The sequence below is a fragment of the Marmota monax genome, unplaced genomic scaffold, assembly GCF_021218885.2.
Source record: "Marmota monax isolate L192 unplaced genomic scaffold, Marmota_monax_Labrador192_F-V1.1 WCK01_AAM20220418_F8-fsc00247, whole genome shotgun sequence".
Lineage (NCBI taxonomy): Eukaryota > Metazoa > Chordata > Mammalia > Rodentia > Sciuridae > Marmota > Marmota monax.
The window spans coordinates 683,611-702,959 of NW_026694880.1; the positions used below are offsets into that span (position 1 = coordinate 683,611).

Below are 19,349 nucleotides of genomic sequence, written 5' to 3' on the forward strand. Positions count from 1 at the left end.
ATTGAAGATAGAATTATTTATTAGAAAAGGATTGAAGTAAAATTTCAAAAATAATAATGAACAAATAATACAGGGGTAGAGAGCAATGCAATGTCATTGAGTTGCTTTGTTGGAGTCAGTTGATATTTTTAAAATTATGCATGTAGGTAACCAGCAAAATTTATGAATGTTTAGTTCAGCAAGATTGAACATAGACAGAATATTATGGCATTTCCCTAAATACTACCTTTGTTTTTTGCTTATTTCTCATAGACTGGTATCTCATGCCTGCTATCCACTTTTTAAGGACCAAAATAACACCAATAATATCTGTGCCATGGCTAGTAGGTCTGATGGGCGCGGAAAAAGGCATGCCACCAAGCCATGTCCCAACAGCATAGAGAAGTCTAACAGGATTTACCAATGCTCTCCTGCCTACAGAGTGTCTTCCAATGTAAGTCTAAATAGCAAGAACTAATAATGGCCAACATCCTCAAACATATATAGCTCTGTTGTTAATACTATTTAAAAACTTTAAAACTATTAAAAATAAAATATTATATTTTCAGATTTTTTTCTTACAGTGTCCATTAAAGACTTTGAGTACAGTTTCTATTTTTTCCTAATATTAGTGTCAAAAATGGGCTTAATTTACAATATGACCAGGAAAATAAAGTTCTTAAATTATGTTTTATAGTGTGTGTGTGTGTGTGTGTGTGTGTGTATACAAACTTGATAAGTAAAGCTAAGTCAAACCTGCTTTCACTGAATTTTTTGTGGTGGTGCTAAATTTATCAATCCTTTACTCCCCAAGATAATGGAAGTGAGCATATTCACAATAGGAAATAGTCTTAGATTCCAGTTTGTCATGTTAAAATCCTAGGCAAGTTTTATTCCATGATAGCAGTGTCACCTGGTCTTCTTAACTCCAAAATATCTGACTCCTCAGTGACTCACAGTAATCTCCAAAATACAGTCCAGTATTTTTACCATGGTAAACAGGTCTTCTATGAATTGAGTCTATTCTACTATTTTTATAGATTCATGTCCTGCCAGCATTTGCCCTGTGCACCTGCACACAATGCTTCTGATGTATCTGTCTCTTTTCTCCAGATATATCACACTCATCCATGCATGTGTACTTAGCTAGGTGATAATTTCTCTGATCCAAGGTGTTAACCCACTGTTCCATCTGGTGAAATGTTACACAAATGTCAAAGTCTAGAGCAAAATTTCATCATTTTTTAAGTTTTACTGGACTTCTAAGTGGGATTAATTTCCTTTTGTGGTTTGTAGCCATAACAATCTATGCTTCTCTCGATAATATAACTTATTATATAATAGTGAAATTAGTTGTATGAATGTCTGTTTACACCACTGAGATATAAATATCTTGAGGATGGGTGCATAGTCAGTGTTTGTTTCTATCATAGTTTCTAGACTGTACTTTGTGCTCAATATATACAGAAGGGAGGGAGGGAGGGAGGGACAGAAACAGGGAGGGAGGAAATTCCCTGCCTCCCTACTGAGGGTACATTGGGTGGCAACACAGAAATATTTGTACTGAAGCTGTAGAGGGACCTCACTAAACATCTGAGATAGCTGTTGTGATCTCCACTGATTGATCATGGCTTTAACTTAGCTTTGATATTTTTTGTTTGTCACAATAAAAAGTTAATACACTTTCTCTCCACTCCAAAATTATCATTTAGTGATAAAACTCAACAAAAAATGAGGACATCTTTAGCAATTTCATCAATGTTATATTTCATGTGTATTTCAAACTATGATTAAGAGTAAATAAACTGCAAGTGATCAAATAATTTCGGATTACATAACACCTAAATTGTACTACAGCTGTCAAACTGTAGGTGTAGTATTTTTGATAATGATGATGATACTCATTGATATTTCCCACTCCAGGAAACTGAGATAATGATGGAAATCATGCAAAATGGACCAGTTCAAGGTAAACTTGCATGATATTTAATAAAAATTGCTTTAAGAATCTTCATAAGCGTTTAATAATTCTAAAATCAGTTCAGTTATGAGAATTGCTTAGCTAATCACTTAATTATCTGCCATTTTACTTTAAGAGATAGACTCACTTCTATATTGAACTCTTAAATATTAGTGATTAATTTCATAAAAGTGCTGAGTATTTTCAAGTGATCATGGACTAACAGACATTCAAACATGAAATGCCAAGTGATTAATTCACAACAAGCTCACTTTCCTCCCTTTAATCATATGTAAGAGTCATACATAATGTTAGATATTGTCACCTTCACCTTAGGTAACAGATTGGAAAAAAATGAGGATTAGTAATAGAAACAAAACTAGATACATTTCTTTTGTATTAGTTCAAGGGAAATCAAGTAAGCCAATATGATTTTTGTGTCTTACAAAAGGCCTCAAACTTGACAATTTTGTAAATGTGTTCTTTGAGATAAACTAACAGTTAATAACAAAATTATGTAATGACTCACTGTATATTGACTTTGATTTTCAGAATATCATCTCTGATAATAGTTACTTTTGCTTATTTGTTGAATTTTATTTTGTAACATTGACGTGGAGAAGGAAAAATACACAGAATATATTCCCTCTCTAAACAAACATAGTCTTGAAGTGCATGGAAGAAAAAAATTCAATGAGGCATAAAGTGGAATTCAGGTTGTGAACACCAAAAAGCCCAATTATTTATCAGTGCATTGGAATAAAAAAGTTAAAAAATTAAATTTAAAATATTTGATATATACTTAAGAAACTGTTGGGAAGATTTTCTTTTTGCCTGAATGCTGATTTGATTAGTTCAGCATACAGAAAAAGATCATGGATGTTTCTAATTGTGCTGAAATTATGTTTTACGGAGAAAACAAAACACACTAAACATGTTGTGAATTTAAGAAATCCTGGAACCTTACACAAAATCTGAAAAAACATGAGAAGCTTCTTTCTCCTTTACAGCTGTATAAATCATTGGCTGTTGTAAGAGTGGGAAACTTGAAGGATCCAAGACTTTTGAACACTAGATTAACTTTTAAAGGTCCAACTTTGACATTTGCCACTTAAATTATTTTTGGCCATTTACCTAACCCTTTTAAATATTTATATCATTGTTTTGCTGTTTGAAGGGTTTCTTTCTCTATTTTTAATGACTCAAGAGAAATTTGAATCATAATTATTTAAAGTTGAGAACACCTTAGGCTTGCCTTATTACCATATGCATAAATTTCACATAATCAATCAAAAATAAAGATAAAAAATTCAAACCAATAAAATAAAAATGTGAATTATTGAACACAGAAAATGTTTGTTGAGAACCTGTTTCTTGCCAACTCAAGCCAGGGGCAAGACAGCAATAATCAAGACAGCTCCTTCTTCTCTTCATGCATGAATGTTATAGTTTTGTACAATGAGTTTACTGCAGCTTTCCAAGATTAGAACTGCACTGCAGTAGTTTATATATTTATGTGCTTGTGGATTCATCAACTCTGGTTTGGTGTCAGAAATTGAAGGCAATGTCATCTTTGCATTGATTATGATAGTTTCTCATCTTGTTCTTTAGTTAGCAGTGTTTTTCAGCAATGGAGGATATATTTTATTCATAATGCTTATGGCAGAACTAAATCATAAGAATTAAAGGAATCAATGGTTCTATGGAGAAGAAAAATCACTAGCAATATCTTCACATTTTTATGAATGGATAGAAAGCTGTTTGGCTCTTGCTGTAGATGCAATGTGATTGTATGCTCATTGTTGCCTGGTTTAACATTCAGCATTTCCCCCATCTCAGTACAAAAGATTGTCAAAAGAATAGAATGTTGAATAAATAAAACTGTTCATGCTTCTAAAATTGTACAATTGAAAATAAGTATAGGTGATGAAAAGAGAACAAAAGTAGAAATCTGCATGGAGTACAGTTATATAAATTCTTTAAATCCTATGGGAATGTGTTTTATAGTAGATAAAAAAGGCCTAACCTCTTTTGAGACTATTTGAACAGCATCAGAAAAAAAAACATGTAACTTTAAAAAATGAAATAAAAAGTGGAAAACTTAAAAAGTTATATTTGACTTTGGAATATTAATTTAATTTTAGTATCTACCAAGTGCTAGTGAAATTAGTCCTTTTTTTTATATAATCCATGTCAAACTAAGATAGACTAACACTGTTTATCATTATCAGACTATACACATTTAATCCCAATTAGAAAATCTTCAATTCACATCCTTTGGAAAAGAACTTTAAAGTGTTCACCCTGAACTGTCCAATTCCTTCTACAAAGTGGCATACAATATAGAAAAGAAATAGTGCAGGTGAGGGCGTGAAGGAGAGTTTTAGGAAGCATTAGCTCTACTTTTTAAATAATACAACACTGGCTTAGCTCTGTAGAGCAGGGAGGATGAAATCCTGTCATAGTATTCTTTTGCCAGGGTTTTGCCTTTTATTCAAACTCTGCAAGGAAAGGTTTGTATTTATTTATAAGGTTAAGGAAAATTGCTTTAAGCCCAATTTGCTATACTCACCTTTCCCTGCTGGCTTAATTGGGATTTTGAGAAAGTTGTGGTGAAACACGACATTAGAAATAGCAATCATTGATCTACTGCAGTGGCCCTTCCCTGCAAGGGGCTCCATTCCTGGTAATAGTGCCTTTGTTGATTAAGACTTGAGTGGCATTTAAAGGTATAATGTGTAGTCAAGTAATGTTCTAAGTAAGTAAAATTTGTTTTTTATAAGAGACGAGGAAAGTATTATAATCAATCAATTAAGTAGAAAAGAAAATGATGAGGGAATTAAACAATCTCTTCATAGATTTAGCTCCTTGCAATTTATTCATTCATTGTTTTGATAGAATTTCTGGAGACTTTTAAAGATGATTTTTTAAAACTCTGCCATTCTCCTGTTGGGTTTTATTTTAGCCATAATGCAAGTCCACGAGGATTTCTTTCACTATAAGACAGGGATATATAGACATGTTACCAGCACAAATGAAGAATCAGAAAAATATCGAAAATTTCGGACACATGCAGTCAAACTTACTGGGTAAGGCAGTTCCTTTTTCTTTTTTTTAATTAATTTTTTAAAATTTATAGATGACAGCATAATGCATTGCAATTCTTATTACATATATACAGCACATTTTTTCATATCTCTGGTTTTATACAAAGTATATTCACACCATTTGTGTCTTCATACATGTACTTTGGATAATAATGTTCATCCCATTCCACTATCATTTCTAACTCCATACCCCCTCCCTTCGCCTCCAACCCCTCTGCCTTATCTAGAGTTCGTCTATTCCTTCCATGCTCCCCCTTCCTACCCAACTATGAATCAGCCTCCTTATATCAGAGAAAACATTCGTCATTTGTTTTTTTGGGGATTGGCTAAATTCACTTAGCATTATCTTCTCTAACTCCATCCGTTTACCTGCAAATGCCATGATTTTGTCCTCTTTTATTGCTGAGTAATATTCCATTGTGTATATATGCCACATTATTTTTTTATCCATTCATCCATTGAAGGGCATCTAGGTTGGTTCCACAGTTTAACTATTGTGAATATTGCTGCTATAAACATTGATGTGGCTGTGTCCCTGTAGTATGTTGTTTCTAATTCCTTTGGGTATAGACAGAGGAGAGGGATAGCTGGGTCAAATGGTGGTTCCATTCCCATTTTCCAAGAAATCTCCATATTGCTTTCCATATTGGCTGCACCAATTTGCAGCCCCACCAGCAGTGTATGAATGGATCTTTTCCCCCACATCCTCGCCAGCACTTATTGTTATTTGTATGCATAATAGCTGCCATTCTGACTGGAGTGAGGTGAAATCTTAGAGTAATTTTGATTTGCATTTCTCTAATTACTTAAAGTCTTCTTAAATTCTTAAAAGCTTTGTTATTTGGAAGCTATTGGTTCATTTATGGAAAATGAAACTGAACATAATAATACATAATGTATTTAGATATTGGAATTCCCCTTTGTGAGAGAGATTATTTTACCAATTGAAAAATTATCCAAACTTGGCCATTATTTTGTCATTATTTTAAAAAGAGTGGAATAAATCGGACATAATTTTCCTATGTTCAAATGTGAATACATGACCAGTGAAACTCCACATTATGTACAACCAAAAGAATGGGATCCTAATTAGAATAGGTTATTCTCCCTGTGTATATATTATGTCAAGAAAATATACTCTACTATCATGTATATCTAAGAACAAATTAAAAAAGAAGACCATGGAAGCCAAACTCAATATTCTAGGAAAGATGATCATCTCCTGCTTCCCATTTGTGAATATGTTCTTAAGAATCTGTTCTAAGGACAAGGGAATGTATTTCCCTTTGAAATATATTATTGGAGTAAATTCTTATATCCGACATAATCAAGGAGAAGGTGCAATTCTGAAGTGTATTATGATCAAGGGAGAAAATTTTTAATGGAGTTACAAATGTTAGTTATTAAGTAACAAGAGAGGGTAAGATCATCTTTAGCTTGATATAAGGTTTTTAAAAATATTTATATGAGAATTGAGGAAATTGCACTGATCAAATTTGAAAGTAAAATATATTCACCTATGCAAGGGCAAGAAACAAAGTTTATAATTTTGTTTGGTGGTTGGGTCTCAGGGATAAATAATTTCACAAATAGGGCCTGAAAGACAGACCATTATAAAACCAATTCACCCCCCCCCAAAAAAAAAAAAAAAAAACACTTCCCCACTGAACCTTCTCAGTCTCATTCTGATTGTGTCTCAGTTTGCAAATTTGTTCTCAAAATATCTCACTCTAATTCGAAGAAAATGTTACAGAAAAGTTTTGTTTTTGTTTCCATCCAAAACTCTCTCTCTTCATCTTTCCTTTTTTGTAAATAACTTCATTCTTAGTTGAGCTTGTCATTCCCAACAAATTTACTAAGCCTGCAGAAAACAACCTCACCTACAACAAAATTGTTATCTTCTACCGATTTTGGAAACCTGAGTATAATTCTAAGGTATATAGACAATCTATCCCTCAGGTGTCTCGTTAACCCTCAGTTCTCACTTATTTAAAATACTCCAGTCTTTCAATTACAGAATTATCACATGTCTTTAATCAAGGATCCAAAGATCTATGACTTGTCTTGATTCAGGAATGTGAAAATATATGTCTTAGAATTGAAAAATTCAGTACTTCATGTTAATGTAGGATATTGATTTAAAAAAACAACAGCTAGGAGAAAAGATATGTGATATATGATTTTGCCAACTAGAGATAACCTCTATTGAAAATTTGGAATACTTTTATCTATATCCTAGATAAATAACAATAAGGAAAATAAAGACAATAGAAAGAAAGAAAGGAAAAAAGAAAAAGAAAGAAAAAGAAAAAATTTTCATGTGAAAATAGGGTACTAAAGTTTTAAAAATTTGTAAGAAGGAAATTTTTGCTAATGTTTTCATTATAAGTATATAAAAATCATAGCTTCTCAACATTCTTTCAAGTGATGGGTGTTTCCCTTTTTCATTTTATTAGGTCTATTCTGCATAGTCACACCATTTTAGAGTCTTATGGCAGTTCCTGGTGCCTAGCTTTCTTAAGTCCAATGGAACAAGTGCATTTAACTAAAAAAAATATATATATATAAGTTGCATATGCTTACCACTAAAATTAATGAGCTTAAAAAAGAAATGATCCCAAACCAAACCTTAAAAATAAATAATTATTAGCATAACAATTGTTGAAAAAAATCGGAAAAATTTTCTCACTTTCTGTTGATGAAAAGTTAGGGAGACAAACTAAAATAGGAAAAAAATAGGATATGGCGTATTAAAATATTCTTACTTAGATTAATTTTACTTGAATATAATAATTTTTAATATAATATTATGGAAATTAAGATGTATATTAAAAGAATTAGTGATTGATATAGTAGCTCACTTTAGCTATATATATATATATATATATATATATATATATATATATATATATATATTTAACATTTTCTTAGTTGTTTATGGACCTTTATTTTATTCATTTATTTATATGTGGTGCTGAGAATTGAACCCAATGCCTCACACAGGTGAGGCAAGCACTCCACCACTGAGCCACAACCCCAGCCCTAGCTGCATATTTTAATATTTATCAATTTGTTGTCAACAGATGAAATGAGTAAATTTGTCACTCTTATACTTCTTCCCACATCTCCTTCTATCATACTTCTGATATTGGTTAGTTATGCTACTATTTATGCACATCAAATGATTAAAAGATATCTGCATTCTATTGTGAAACTTTAAAGTACACAGGGTTTACACATTATTCTATACAATGCATTGTGGAGTCAATAAGTGAGTACTTTTTGACAGTGGTTCTTCTATCCTTTAGTTTAACTTTTACTAATTATTTTGTTACTGAATTTTGTTTTCTAGTAATTTTCTTTTATTAAGAAGAGCTGATAAGGCTTGATTACCTAATTTCTTGTATGTTCAAAAAAGTAATTATATTGATGAATAACATAACTGGAATAAAATTCTGGACTATAAACTATCAGAATTTTGCAGATGTTGTTCTAGGGTCTGCAACATTCAGTTTTCCTGAAGAAAGTCTGAGGATACCAGATGGGTTTTTTTTTTCCCCTTTTCATAAAAAAATGACCCGACTCTTTCTATTTGAACACTCATTAATTTTTTTTTGTACCTGAGATAGAACTTAGGGGCACTCGACACTGAACCACATCCCCATCCTATTTTGTATTTTATTTAGAGACAGGGTTTCATTAAGTTGCTTAGCGCCTTTGTTGAGGCTGGCTTTGAACTCGTGATCCTCCTGTCTCAGCCTCCTTAGCTTCTGGGATTGCAGGTGTGCCCCTCCGTGCCCAGTTCACTCATTAATTTTTGTAATCCTTGAATTTAACACATTTTTATTTATGCCGGATTTTCTACATCTCCTATTATTTTTCTTATAATGATATTTATCTTATAGTTCTTTAGCATTTTATTGTATATGATTTCTCTACTGCGATTTGCCTATTCCCAAAGTTTATCATATTTGCTATTCATTCTCCAAATGGCTCTTGCTTTTGAAATCTTCTTATTTTTTTTTCCTTTCCTCTCATCTCGTTGTCATTTAAGGTCTTATTTGAGTCGTATTTAGAGAAATCATGTTTGTAGTTTGTCTTTATCTGACTTCTCCAGTTTCCTTGAGTAATTCATGTTGAGCTTTAGATTCTTCACCTGTTTCTTCCTGCATTTTTTGGAGGGAGAGTTCTCTTTAGTTATACATGATGGTAGGATATATTTTGGTATATTTATACAAGCATGGAATATATCTTCTTCCTGCATTCTTTATAGAAATTTAATCACAAATCTGTGCATTTCATTCTCTAGAACTTCCTATTTTTCTACACATAACACTCTTCTCCTGTGACCCCAACATTTCTTCATATGCTTGCAATGTGTTATTATTCCATTTACCTTCAGCATTATTTGTTTCTCTTCTCCTTCATGCCCACATAGTCTTCCTTACTTGGTTAAAATCCCACAGTGAATCTTCTCTCCCCTTCCACACATGCCCTGGACTCTTGCCCCCTTGTTTGACTTAAATCTATCTCTAGTACTAGAATGAAGCTCCAAAGAGCAGATGTTTTTAGTTACTCACAGATGTTGCCAAATCACCTAATGCATGGGGGAAACCATAATAGACTTAATGCTTTTTCTATTCAACAAATTAATTTTTTAGCTTGTATTTTGTGATAGTTCTCCTTTGTTTTTATTCATCTTTAAGTAGGGTAACTATTTCTTCAAAAGTAGAGTAGGTAGTAGTTGGAAAGAGCTGATGAACTCCTCAGCTTTGATTCAAGTTTGTATATGTTGAACCCAAACTCAACAGATTGACCCTTGCTTTTGTTCTGGAAATATTTGGTCCTTCATTATAACTCAGAAGGCTTGGTGGGACTTATAATAACCCTCCTGCAGGAATCTGCTGCCATGTGCTATTCTTTGCCTTCCTTTTCACTTCACCCTGTGCCCTCTTTCAGTCATTACCTCTGGAAGGCTGGTTGGGACTCTGTTGGTGCAACCAGCTTCCCTGTGATTTCTTTCTCAATTAGCTAACATGGGTAGTGCAAATGGGTTATGGCATCTCATTGTCATAGCCTGAAAATGGTCCTTGAGAATAGCTTGAAAAGTATTTCTGGAATGTCTTACATATTTTAATGGGTTAATTTTTTCTCTTTAGGTCCAGAGGTAGAGGGAGAGGATAGTGGTGAGTGCCATCTCTCACCACCAATTCTTATTTTTTGGTACAGTACAAAATGAGTTTTTCTATTATTTCTCAATGTTAGGTTTTATGATTATGTCTGCTGCATGATTCATTAAAGATAGAAAAAAAGATATTGAGGATTTGAAACTTGCTTCATTTTTCTACTTTTAATTGATCAGTGACTTTTCAGGAAGATAAATGGAATGAAACTTCTTCATACTGTGACTGGTACCTGAAAATTCAACTCTATTTTGATTTCATTTTTTATCAGTCTGAAAGTTGCATTTTTCCAAACTCCGTATATATGTTTCATAATTAATTTTTGTTTTCTCAGTAATGTTCTTAATCTAGAAAATAATTTCCACTACACATTAGGTGATGGATATAATTTTTCCTATCATTCCACGAATTCTCTAAATTACAACACTGACATTGGAGGCTCTCTTGGTTTATTCGAACCTATCCTTGGTCATCTCTACCATCTATGTAGTCATGCTAGTCATATTTTCTTCACTCTACTCTTATATTCATTAATGCTGAGTTTGAAAAAGATATAAATATGTTTACATTTAATCTCTCTGCCATTGTTTCTATATTCCTCATATCCAGTGTATAGTTGTAGTAGTGTTTTTTATATTTACTTTCAAAAACTCCTAGAAAATTGGGATCTTTATAAATTTGCCTCACAACATGACAATTAATGAGGCTAACCTTGTCAGTAGGGAAATTGCTTTGGGGGGATATATCTAGTTTTTTCAATTTTTTTTTTTTTGGTCACCTGGGCATTGTTAGGTGCTCCAGAGCAGTAGATTTTCATTCATTTCCCCATTAACAATTCCTTATTTGGTAATTACTACATTCAGGAAATTAATGCATCAGTGAATTAAAGCACAATCAAATAGCTCAAGGAGGTTAATGTTCCTTATCAAAGAACTTAATATATTCCTATGAAGTGCCTGACAAATTTATCTCAACAAATTGTTTTCTGCCCTTTCTGTAGAAGACAAAGCTATTAGGTTTAAACTTGGGAAGAAAAAAGGAAATGAATTTAAGCTTTTATCAAGTGCCCAGCACTGGGGAACACAAGGAGGATTACTATTTAACCTTAATCTTAAGGAGTTTAGAGAATGAGGTAGATACATCCACAACTGATTCCACCATAAGATGATACAGCTTTATGCTTTGTGTATATATTCCCACATTCGTAAAGCACAGGATGGGGGTAATTTGCACAGGATGCAAACTTGTAATTCCTGGCTTTACTCCTTATTGCCATCCTTTCTCTTTTCTCCAAAACCTCTGTCCATCCTAATTATAGATGCTATATTTATAGAAGCATTTAATTGAATAAAAACCCACATATTTTGAGACTTGTCATTATATTATATACACTAATATGAAGAAAATATTACTTAATAAACTAAGTTTTAATTGTAAGACATGAAAAAAATTTATTTTATAATCAACATTTGAGAAGCTCATCAAAGCTGCTATTCTCTATATTATGATTATATCCTACATCTTTATGCCCATCACAATCTATTCTGTGTCCTGTCCATCCAACATTCTGAGTCTTACTTAACCACCAAGTCTGAAGTTGGTAAAGTATTGCATAAGTTCCTTTTGTTTTGCATATGATTCTCAAGAATCCCTGCTGGAATTCAAATGAGTAAATTCAGCAGGTCAAAATTTTAGAATATTAAGGGATGTAATTGGGATAAACATTGACTTTTCTTTATATTGTCATCCCTGCTCATGGAATAGAGTTGTATTGAAAATTACTCCACATGTCACTAAGAAAGAAAAATAAAACAATTTAAAGACTATTTTCATCATGTTCAATAATGTTTTATTCAGTAAGTATTGAGTATGTATGTGTGTGTCAGGTATTGTTTTAGGTACTGGGGTATGTCCATGAATAAAATAGACAAACATCCTGGTCCTAATCAAATTTATATGCTACTGATTGATGTGTATTTTTTTGATTTTTAAAAAATTTATACATGACAGCGAAATGCATTACAATTCTTATTACACATTTAGACCACAGTTTTTCATATCTCTGGTTGTATACAAAGTATATTCACACCAATTAATGTCTTCAAATCTGTACATTGGGTAATAATGATCATCACATTCCACCATCATTTCTAACCTTATACACCCTCCCATCCTCTCCCACTCCTCTGCCCTATCTAGAGTTCCTCTATTCCTCCAGTGTTCCTGCTCTGTATCCCACTATGAATCAGCTTCCTTATATCAAAGAAAACATTTGGCATTTGGTTTTTTGGGATTGGCTAACTTCACTTAGCATTGTCTTCTCTAACTCCATTCATTTACCTGAAAATGCCATGATTTTATTCTCTTTTATTGCTGAGTAATATTCCATTGTGTATATATGCCACATTTTTTTTATCCATTCATCTATTGAAGGGCATCTAGATTGGTTCCGCAGTTTAGCTGTTGTGAATTATGCTGCTATAAAAATTGATGTGGCTGTGTCCTTGTAGTATGCTGTTTTTAAGTCCTTTGGGTATAAACTGAGGAGAGGGATACCTGGGTCAAATAGTGATTCCATTCCCAATTTTCCGAGATGTGTAACTCGAAAACTATGTTATTTTATAATGGCCAAAGTCCTTATACTGAACTTTATGTGTATTTCTAAAGTATTAACTTTTTTATTGTTGTTCATTTGTTTTACATATGAATATTGAATAGTTACTCAAGGAGAGAGGAGACCAACTATTGTGAAATGTAGGCCAGAAGGTAAACAAATGTTAGAATAGCCAAAGAATGACAGATTTAAGAATAACAAAGAAATATTTCCAAGTATAATTTGAATAATGATTACAGTTTTTAAAAAATTTGAATCAAATACCTCCAGCAAATACATTAAAAAATACTGTTGCAAAATGATATAAATTGGTTATGTTTCTAATAATTACTGTGAAGAAATCTGGTTTAAGTTAATCATCAAAATGTGAATCAGAAATTTCTGTAAACTTTGATATAAATCCATTATATGACTTCAAATTGGGCATAATAGAATGATTTCTAAGTTATTCTTTTTTGTATGCCCAACAAATATTAAAAGCTAATCCACAGTGTTCCTGGTACAATGCTGAGTACTAGACATTAAATAAAAACACATAAAAATGTGAAATTATGAGACCTTTTATAAAGGAAAGATAAAAAGAAATAAATTTTGAGCTGAGATTTTATGAATTGCATAAAAACAAAGGAAACAGATTGTTTCAAGGCCCTGAGACTACAATGCAGACATTTTGTGAACAAGAAGTTTGTGTTTGCTGAATCTCAGGAGGCAAAAATTTGGAGGCCATTATAAAGATTTTAGTGAAGGATATTAAGTATTTGATTAATAATCTAAGGAATAATAGGAAGTTATTAAACTTTTTAAGTAGGAAGGTGGCTTGAACTTTATTGCATTTTAAAAATATTACTCTGACTATAAAGAGTGTAATAAAAAGAGGCAAATTGTGATACCCTAAATAACTAATAATATTTGGGGCTGAGTAAAATGGTGAAAAAGTTTGGGACATATGGGTAGAGCAAGAAATAGTTAAGAAGAAAAGCTAGTGGACACCATGTGGGGCTGTAATGGAGCATGATAAGGGAAAAGTCCATGATGGTTCACTCTTAGAATCATAGTTTCATAAATTGGATGAGGAGTGGTGTCATACAAGGTGATAGGGAAGGAGTACACTATTGGGCCTGATGACTTGAGGATTACTTTGAGATATAAGATGAGGGCTGGGGTTGTAGTTCAGTGGTAAAGCTCCTACCTAGCATGCATGAAGTCTTGGTTTAGATTCCCAGCACCACCATTCCAAACACAAGTGAATGACAGAACAAGCAGGTAGATACACTTGATCTCGAGGCCAGGGGATATAAGGTTTAAAGATGGCTGAGATTAAACAGAATCATAGTTGAGATCAAGTCATGAGAAAATCCAGTATTTAATGATGGAACACAAAATGATGTGTGCAGAAGACAGAGTAGCAAAGGCCAGGAAAGTTAACAGAAAAGAATAATAGAAAGAAAAGTAGTCAGTGTGAGATTTCTTAGAAATCTGCAAGGCTGTACGGGTTGAAATTCAAAGAGTATGTGTAGAAATGGACCTTGTAAGGGACTATGTGGTGATTCTTCTGTATTGGGATAGAAGGTGAGGTTAGATGACAAAGTCTTAGCATTTAGGATGAGGTATATTGATGAAAATTCCTATCACATTGTGTCATTTATCTCTCCAGGAAGTAAAAGCTGAGGTTACCTGTAGAAGGAAGAGGTGGTGAGAGGAATGCTTTGTCAGAATTTTGCTGAAATTAAAGAGGATTTTCAGTGGCCATCTAGATGTTCAGGAGAGGGAGGAGACCAGAGGAACCCCAAGGCCCGCCATGCAGTGGCAGCAGTGCCACTCTGCCCTCTGGTGTGTGTTTTCTGCAGTGGGGCCAACTGTGCAGCTGGACATGAAAAGAAAGGGAGTTGAGTTCATCCAATACTGATGGCTTTGTAGCTAGCTGCTTTAAAGAGTCAGAAAAACAAAGTAGCTAGGACACGAAAGCTGATGTGCTACTAAAATGACAGAAAGCTTAATAAGGTATAAAAGGAGAGGATTCAGGGATTTAGAGAAAATAGAAAAGTAATTGGGCTAGAGGCTGTAGTAATTCTAGTCTTGTTGATTTTCTGATTCTTTAATATCCTTTTCTTATTGGTTTAGTTTTTTAAATATTTATGAGAAAAATAATCATGCAATAATAAGTAAGTAATATTTTACAGGATAAGGAGACAGCCTTATTGCGTGACTGAAAGCCATGATTGTCTACATTAGGTTCCTAATCATGTTGTCATACTACTTTGTTACCATAAACCTTTGATTGATTGATCGATCATATCTATCTTCATCATCCATCTGTCATCATCCATGTATCTATCTATAAAAATACTTGTCCCCTAAATTAGCATCAAACTAATACTTTAGAACTGAAGTTTTGATGTATTTCCCCACATTTTCTACAGACATAAATCTCAAGGATTCAGGGAGCAGAAGGCATTAATAAGGGCAATTACACAATTATCTGACACAGTTTATTAGGGCCAACACTTGTTCTTCCCCATTCATCATTTCCCCCCTCTGTCTTTTTGAATAATAACTTAATACTAAGCCTGAATTTCCCTGCTATGCTATGTTTAACCCCTGGCAAATTGGTAAATTTTGAGCAGATGTTTTAATTAGATGTTTATGATGCACAAGGAAGTCTAAGACAGCTGAATGAACACTTTTACTATGCTTATTTAGCAAATGCAAATGAATGTGTGATGATTAGTATAGACAATGCAAAACATTTAATTTGAGTACTATGGTGTCTTTCAACTGCAAATACTTAGTACTTTCCTACACTTCTCTTCCTAATGGGAGGTATGCATAGCTAATTAAGCTCCCTTCCTAAACATTCTTGAGAGGAAACTGGTTTGAAATATATTTGTTTTATTTGAAGTTTTGTATATTTTTGCATCATGCATTTGAAAAATATATAAAATAGTATATTAAATGAAATATAAATTTTATGTAGGTATATATACATATTTAAAATAATGATTATTATTGTTTGCTGTAAAAAAGTAACAAAGTAGATCTTTAACTTTATTGAATTTAAAGTTCTTGTTTTTATAATTTACAAGATATCCCATAAATTCAAGAATATTTGCAATATACAATATTGCTAAGATTCAGATGTGAATCATGAGCTCTTGGGTTGGCAAACAGGTTGTAAGCAGGTCACCTAACACAGTTTCTCTTCATTTGCTTGGTTATTTATCTTCCCACATGCAGTGATTCACAGAAGAAAAATTTAAAGCCTTTAGTTTTAGCTAATCAAAAGACCATATTGAGAGTAAATTGAGAAAAAGAAAAATAAATTTGAGTATTGATATGTACAGAAATATGCTATTGTACTGTAAGGGTCCCGCGAAACGTCGGAGAAAGAGACCACCAAGTGACCACTCATGCAATTGGCAGAAGGGGGATTTATTGAACCAGCATGCTGGGGCTCCGTGTCCACTCAAGAAGGGAAAGCAGCCCAGAGCCCCGATCAGGGGCTGAGCACTGCTTAAGTACACTTTTTGGGGAGGGCGGAGGGCTTTGTGTACATCAGAACAAATCATCATTAGGCGTGGGAAAATTGAACAACAACTCCTAAACATGATTGGTTCATTCATTGGCGGGAACAGGTCAGGCTGGAGTGATAGGTCATTCCTAAGGAGGGGGTTACATTTAAACTGATTGGTCCAGGCCCTGCAATGCCTATGTGCGACCACACAGAGCCCTTATTAAACAATCCAAATACTCAGGGGAAATATTTACTGGGCAGTTCCAAGCATTGTCTTAACAGCTACAGAAATTTAAACTTTACAACACCCGGTCTTTTACCCTTTAACTTTTACACTTTAACTTCAATTTCTTTTACCCTTACAGTACATGTTAAAACATTAAAAATAATCTTTTCTTCAGGCTTATTAAATTGCCCAAAACTTCTAGAACTCACCAATTGGAATAGAAGAGTAATTGTTCTTTTCCCCTTTAAGTTGGATGTTTCCAAGGTTTAATCTTCAACTGTGTGTTAATTCTTGATTCAAGATAGATTGTCTTTATAGTAATCAAGAAGTATGCACATAATTCTGTTTTTCTCAAGTATCCTTCATGCACAGCAAGTTGCACAGATGTGTCATTTATTGATATGGAGATCATAAATACAGAAGGAGAACCAAGAGTTTAATTTAGATATATTGAGTTTGAGATTTGGGGAGGTATTCAAATGAAAATATAAGGTAAACAACTATATATATTCTTTGGAGTAAAAAACAGTAAACTTTTAGCAACCAAAGCCAAACCATTGAAAAATGGTCAGCATTTCGATGGCAGTAAAGTCATGGAAGTGGAGGATGGCCCATGGGAAAGAATATGGAAATATAAAGGACCAAAGCTTGAAGAAACCCAACATCTAGAGGTTAAGTGGAGAAAGTGTATGTAGCTGACAAAGCGAACTGAGGAGAAATGGCCAGACAGGGAAAGAAGAAAACCAGAGGATTTTATGTTACTCACACCTGGGAGAAAAAGTGTTCTAAAAAAGTAGGAACGGTTAGTAGTGTGTAATCATACTGAGAAGCTAAGTAAAAAAGGAACTGGAAAATGTTCTTTGAGCCTGCTGACATGGCAGTCTGCAGAAAAATAAAGAAAAATGACAGCTCTTCTCACTAAATCTTTGAATTTGTATGTATTGTTATGACTGTATGTGAAAATTGCTTTATTTATACCTTAAATCTTGACAAATTCAATTTCTTATATGTGTTTTTTTTTTGACACTCACATATTTCCATATTGTGTGTATTGAACTTACTTGATTGAAGGGGAAGGGAAAATAACTAATAAGTTATAATTATATAAAGGCTAAGAAAATTTTTTGGCTATTATGTTGAATGGCTTCCAAAAATATTTGAACCTTCTGGAGGGTGAAAAAAGATGTGATCATTTAATTCACATAGATACTTCTCACATTGATTTTCAACTCAAACTTTTAATAAATTTTATTGAGCAATGATGTTAGGTATTGTTAGGTGCTAGAAATACAGAGGTGAATAATATGAAGAGCCTTAATAAATAATATAAAAGAAAATAAACTATGACCCATTGACTTGATGCAACTATCAATCAGTCACCTAGGGAAGTTATTGGGAGGTCCCCTAGGGCTGCTGGGATCTTTTAATGTGAACTTACTGACATGAAAGTAGATGTGGAGTGGGACAGTGAACTGATAAATGGGTTTTATTTTTGTTGTATTTGAGTGCTGATTGAATCCTCTCTTGTCTGTCAGTACTGAATCAAATTGACAGGACAGTTTATGTTCCACTTGTTTTCTCTTGTTTGACTTTGGTCTTTCACTGATTTGTTATCTCTAACAAGGACCAGCTGTGAGCTACTCTGTCACCCCTATTACAATGAACTGTCTTTGACACAGTACAACACAACTAAACAAAAAAGCAACCATTGCAAAAGGAAAAAGGTTTATTTTAATTTAGGGAAGGGTATGGTAGGAGTGTTATAAAAGTCATTCTTAGAAAAATATGGTTTACAAAACTGTGTGTGTATGTGTGTGTGTGTGTGTGTGTGTGTGAGAGAGAGAGAGAGAAAGAGAGAGAGAGAGAGAGAGAGAGAGAGAGAGAGAGAGAGAGAGAGAGAGAGAGCATGCAAGAGATCTTTTTGTTCCAGGTTAAGAGCAGACTTAATCTTGGTTGTGAAGAAATGCTATACAGCAGAAAATAGGCGGGAACTGGAGTCAAGCTCAGATTGAAATGTAGTTGTGTCCTCCCTGGGTGATCCCTGGGAGGTTACTTACTCTCTACATCTCAGTTTTCTCAGCAGTTCCATTGATGTCATAATGCTTTCCTCACTGCCTTGTGGTGAGAATTAGATGGGATAGTAAATCTGTCACATTATAGGCTGCTCATTAAACACTTTAAAAAAAATTAAATTCATGCTTTCTCCATGTTTTTTCTTTAGTAAAACTTTTAACTTATTTTCATTAAAGATTATTTTTAAAAGTACAAAATAGAAGTGATTTTAATTATGGTATTAATGAGAACTTATCTATGATATGATATACTTTTACATTTTTTTCAATTTATCATTTATTTATGCATTTATTATCTAGCTTACTATGAGAATGTAGGTAGATAGATAAGGACAATAATGAAAAGAAAAATGTGACTATAGGAGGAAATTATTTCTTTGGGAAATGTGATGTAATTTCTCATGATCTTTTTTATATAACTTTATTTTATTTATTTATTTTTATGTGGTGCTGAGGATTGAACCCAGTGTCTCACATATGCTAGGCAAGTGCTCTACCACTGAGCCACAACATCAGTCTCTTTTCATGATCTTAGATAATATGATTCTATTTGTAGCAAGAAAGCCATGTAAGTGGTAGAAACTTGGTCATTTACATGTTGGATCATTTAAAATCACTATGGTTAGAAGTTATAATTTCCTAGTTGGGGAACATTAATTCATTTCAGGAATGATTGTAGACAATGTCTTAGATACAC

At 33.2% G+C, this 19,349-nt stretch overlaps 1 protein-coding gene across 3 annotated transcripts in view; it reads left to right on the forward strand.

The window, feature by feature from the left end:
- Tinag (tubulointerstitial nephritis antigen) overlaps nt 1-19,349 on the forward strand; it is a 75,397-nt gene that overhangs the window by 35,811 nt on the left and 20,237 nt on the right. For all 3 annotated transcript variants that reach the window (XM_058573390.1, XM_046426716.2, XM_046426715.2), the window contains exons 7-9: nt 253-433; nt 1,903-1,948; nt 4,905-5,028. In XM_058573390.1, coding sequence (XP_058429373.1) covers nt 253-433; nt 1,903-1,948; nt 4,905-5,028 — 351 coding nt within the window. The remainder of the gene's footprint in view (nt 1-252; nt 434-1,902; nt 1,949-4,904; nt 5,029-19,349) is intronic.